The 4,891-nt window shown below is 49.4% G+C and overlaps 1 protein-coding gene across 1 annotated transcript; it reads left to right on the plus strand.

Moving 5' to 3' along the window:
* Positions 1 to 939: 939 nt before the first annotated feature.
* LOC104525181 (mastermind-like protein 2) lies at positions 940 to 4,595 on the plus strand (the record flags this gene model as incomplete). Its single annotated transcript, XM_010168258.2, has 3 exons — positions 940 to 1,086; positions 2,592 to 2,673; positions 2,944 to 4,595. Coding segments are annotated over 3 exons (1,248 nt in total), but the record flags the coding sequence as incomplete, so codon positions are not given.
* Between the last annotated feature and the right edge of the window lie 296 nt (positions 4,596 to 4,891).

Consider the following 4,891-nt stretch of genomic DNA (forward strand, 5'->3'; position numbering starts at 1 on the left):
GAGTACAGCACTTACAGAATCGCTCCCCTCCTTGACCTCAGCAAGGCCTTGACTTCTTCCCTCATTTTTCTCTTGTACTTCCCTGATGACCTGCCAGCTCCCACAATGTTTAGACGTCAGTATTTTAAAATTATTTTTTTTCCATTTTGGGTTGTGTCTTCATGGTGTTCTTGTGAGGTTTTTTTTCCTCTTCTCCTCACAATGCTCTTTTTTTGGAGGCAAGTCCTTAGCTGATGAAAGTCAACTCAGATCTTTCATTGGGGACTTGCAGTGAGACTGGTTTGCACCAGCTAGAATCAGGCCCACTGCATTACTGATTTGTGCCTGGCCATGATCTGACCCTGTGTTTTTTCATGTTCTCCTCTCCTTTCACAGTTAGCTCTCCTTGTTTGTCTGATCATGGAACCCACAAGAACCACTTCAAGCCCGCACCTTCCCGATCTTTCCAAGTCCCTGGTCTGATGGCACCTTTTCTTCCCCTCTTCTGCCTTTAGGTTGCTGTTTTCTTTTACTGTAGGCTTCCCCTTTATATCCAGTTGCCAAATCCTACCCTGCTGCAACTTTTCTTTCCTTATGTCTTTCAGTGTAACAGTTGGGGAACTGGTGGGAAATGTGACGCTTTACTCACATCCCTTCTGCCAGCCAGGCAGCCATGTGACTCCAGGAATGGGAGTGAATCAGTCCCGTAGCCTTGGGCTAGTCACAAAGAATTTTGGATTAACATTTTGCTTCTCTCGTATCTTATGCTGATACTCAGCAATAGAGCAGCCTCCTGCCCCTCGCTGTCCTCACCATGACATGCGGGTCCATGTGAATTCACAAGGTGCTTTGGCCTTGGCACAGCCAAAGATGGGAGAGAGGGCATCAGCAGAGAGGATAAGAGCTTCTGTTGTTATCTCCCTGATGAGATTAATTTTCTTTTTTCATCTTTCTTGGCAGGATCAAAATACTGGAATTGTTGCCAGACTCCAGGAGCCGGGCTCCATCCCAAGCGGAGGCTCTGTGCCGGCACCAGCCACGGTGAACGGGTACACAATGAGGAACCATTTACTGAAGCAGCAAATAATGAAACGACAGCTGATGCAGGTACGATGCTGAGTGCCTCTGTGGGTTGCTTTGCTGTCCACCTCACTGGGAAGGACAGGACTAACTGGAATGGGGAAAAATCACCAGTCAGCAAACAGCAAGGAGTGACCCAGGAATTGCTGGGTTGAGTCACACTAGGGCTGTGGTGAGTCCAGGATGTCATGCCCAAGAGAGGCCAGGGCCAAGGGCTGCTCAGCAAGTCTGAGTGCAGATCTGCCCACTCATATGCAAGGGAAGGATTCAGTCACCTCCGTATCATTGCCATCATCCTTGGTCAGCCACAAAGTTGGGAGGGAAGATGCAGAGAAGGGAGGCTTGGAGAGTGAGTCATCCCCAGGAGAGATATTCTCCATGCTGACCTTTCTCTCTGGTTCCTTGGGGATTTACCAGAGCAGATGTTAGACTCCAGTTTGTCCTGGCCTTGGCTGGTCTCTCTAGCAACAGAAGTCCCTGTACGAGGTTTGTAACATGCTGTGTGTGAGGAAGCAAGGATGGGGAAATCCCACAGATGAGCTGGGTGAGGCAGCGCTGAGCATGTGCCTCTGACTTTCTGAGCAGCTGCTGGATTTGGGTCAAGGAGGCTCATTTATCTGGATGGGAAATGAGATGAGAAGTAGCTCAGTAAAACCCTCAACAAAGTACTGTCCTGTTCATTGATCAAACTCCCTTTCAAAAGCAGCTCTACCTCCTTGTCAACAGTTGGCTTCAAGCTTATCTGTGCTGCTGTAACACAGGGAGAGCCAGGCCTCAGCTTCCACCATCCACGGAGAGTTCCCCAGGTCACAGCTGCTGTCCACAGCAGGGATGCAAGTGTGGTGATGGGTTCTGGGGTTAAATGGTGGGAGATGCAAATCAGGTCACCTGGAGAAAGCCAGCAATGCCTTGCTCAGGGAGTACCTGATAAGGATCCCTGGCTTCCTTCAGTTCACTGCTATGTTCTGGTTAGAAGTGACAACCAAGAAACACAAAAGGTGATGGTACACCTGAGCAGAGCCATCCTGCAGACAGGATCATGGCCACCAGCAGTCTCCTCTTTGTCAATGTGTCCCTGCAGTGCTGCCACAGATTCTGTTCACTAACAGACTTTTGGGCACCTTTTGTCCCCGGATCTGGTACTTCAGAGAACACATCTCAGCAGTCAGCACGAGAGGCGCTGGGGAGACGCCAGGGTTCCTGCAGCCTCTGGCTGTGCCGTGCTTCACTCATAAGCTGGTGGACACCAGGGTCTCCATGTTCATCCAGCTCCCCTTGGGACACCTGCACAGGGTCTGCTGAAGCCTGCACTTCCCAATGCTGGGCTGTTGTCAGGACAGCTTTGTGAGAAGGGGCATGTGAGCAACTAAGATCCAGTCTGAAATGACCTGTCTGGGCTGAGTCTCGTCAGAGGTGTGTGTGTGTGTATGGGAGAGGTGGTTGATGGTGACAGTGACTACACTTCAAGTATCTGCTGCTGTTCTTGTTTGTCAAGAGACTGCAACTTTACTATTATGCCCCTTGTTTTACAGGAAAAGCAGAGACAAAACATGCTGGGAGTAACATCTGAGCAGAGGAGTTTGTTTGCGACTCAGCAGATAAATCAGTTTCAAGGTAAGGAGGGCAAAGCCTGCTATGAAAAGCCTTGAGGAGCCGGGGCCTGAGGTCTGATTAAATAGAGTGCTTAATGATTGTCTGCCCTGAAATGAGAGCATTTCACATTTTATCACGTATCATGAGATTCACCCATTTCCTTATTGCTCCAGTAATAACTCTGGTACAAAGAACACAGAGTAGAGGCCCATGTAATGAGAGAGGAAGACAGAGCAGCAGCCTTTTCAGGCTCTGCCATGTTCACCAGCTAACGTGTCTCTTTGTACGCAGCCGTGCAGCAGCCCATTCCCACTGACTGCAGCCAGGTGATGCCAGCTCCTCCGCCTAACCACCGCGTGCTGCCGTCTAACCCAGCCATGCTCCAGAGCCCCTTGGGCTCTGGCATGGCCCCAGCCACCGCCAGCCAGAGCAGCGGGACCATGGTGATGATTCCACACAACCCTGGCAAGCAGCAGGGGATTTTTCCACCTAATTCTGACTTCAACATCCCACTGCGGCCGAGCCAGAACTCACTGGGCATGAACTCGGGGTGCCAAACAGGACACAGCCACTCTGCTGTGCGGCCGGGAAAGACGATGGCAGGTTTCAGTTATGGTTCCTTAGCAAATCACTCTGCGACTCAGCAACACTTGAGGCAGCCGAGTGTGCCAAGAATCCCTAACGTCTACCCCAACTCATCTGCCCAGATGTGGACACCGACTGCTGTGCCAAGAATGCCAAATCAAAGCCAAATGGATACCAGCATGCAGCAGTTCTCCGGTAATGCTCTCTTCTCCAAACAGAACGTGAGAGCAAGCACACCGGGTCAGCAGTTCTCCCAGCCGGCTGTAGTGCCGCCTAATCAGATCGCTCCCGGCGTCCAGGTCAGACAGATGCAAAAACTGAGCATGGGGCAGTCTGGCCAGAGCCTGAGCTCAATGAGTAATCAGAACTTGAGACACAATTTAACCAGGGGACCGTTGCCAGCTATGAATGTTATGAAATCAATGCCGCAAGGAGTGTCCAGTTTTAACCAGCTCAATCCTGCCTCGGGCCTCGGCCCGCCGAGCTACCCCTCCTCAGGGCAGCCGCCCGACGCCTTCAACAGGATGAGCGCCGCTGCCGAGCTGCCCCAGTATGACTTTGTGTCCCAGCACAGCAATTCCATCATGCCCACCAACTGCAGTGACACTGACTTCCTCGACTCCCTCATGAAGAACAGCAGCAGCAACGACGAAGAGTGGTTGAACAATCTGACGATGATAGACGACATTTTGGGACAGCACGCTCAAAGCTCCGGCCACGTTTAGCTCGGAGAGAGGCAGTCTCCTTGTAAATAACACGTGTGTGACTTCTGAAATTAACAGACAACCTGTGAAAGCCGCCACCTCTTTCAGTACAGAGTGGACTCAGCCAATTCTTTGCCTGCATCAAAGTTTAATATTGGCAGTTTTTCAGATGACTGTATATATTTGAATATTTTGTAAATTATGTTTTCCTAAACCTTAAATGTAGAAGTATTTATACTTCTTTGCTGGACTGTTTGTAAATAAATCTATAGCATAACTTTTGGTTTTATTATAGGGATTTCATTATACCTTGTTATAAATATGCAAATAATATTGTTAGTTTCAGTAATACTGTGTATTACAGCATAAAATACTTATGTTTTTGACATAACTTAACACATGAACTAGGGGTGACATTGCAACCAGACTAAGCAGAAATCAAATGTGGCATCTGTTCTCTCATATCAAGAGGAAAGATTGGAAAGTTGCATTAAAACAAATAAAATCCTTTGAAGGAGCTGCTGGTTCCCTCACAGCTCGGTCTTGCAGCCCATTCCTGGTCTGTAGGTCCCATCGGGGCTCCCAGTGCATTCCGGGATCTGCCCGCAGAGATCCAGTTGCAAGATCCCAGGTAAGTTTTCAACTTGATACACTCCAGTAGGTCGATTCGACGGTGACAACGCGTCGTCTGTTGTCCTGCAGTGAGTGTGGGCTTGTTCTGTCCCAGCTGCTGGCACGGCAGGCAGTGGGTCACACTGGGGGAAGCTGGGCAGGCGCTGCCCTGCCTCCCTCTGCCCTTCAGCGGAAAGGCAGCTCTGGTTTGCGCACCTCTGCCGTGTATATTTGTAGTGTACAGGTGATTTGTTCCTGGTTTTAAGGCTTTTCATAATTTCTGTTTTAATGTGAGACTTTTTTTCAGGGGAAAAGTCTATAAACATTAATAGTTAATT

This window comes from Antrostomus carolinensis, unplaced genomic scaffold (assembly GCF_000700745.2).
Source record: "Antrostomus carolinensis isolate BGI_N321 unplaced genomic scaffold, ASM70074v2 scaffold34315, whole genome shotgun sequence".
Lineage (NCBI taxonomy): Eukaryota > Metazoa > Chordata > Aves > Caprimulgiformes > Caprimulgidae > Antrostomus > Antrostomus carolinensis.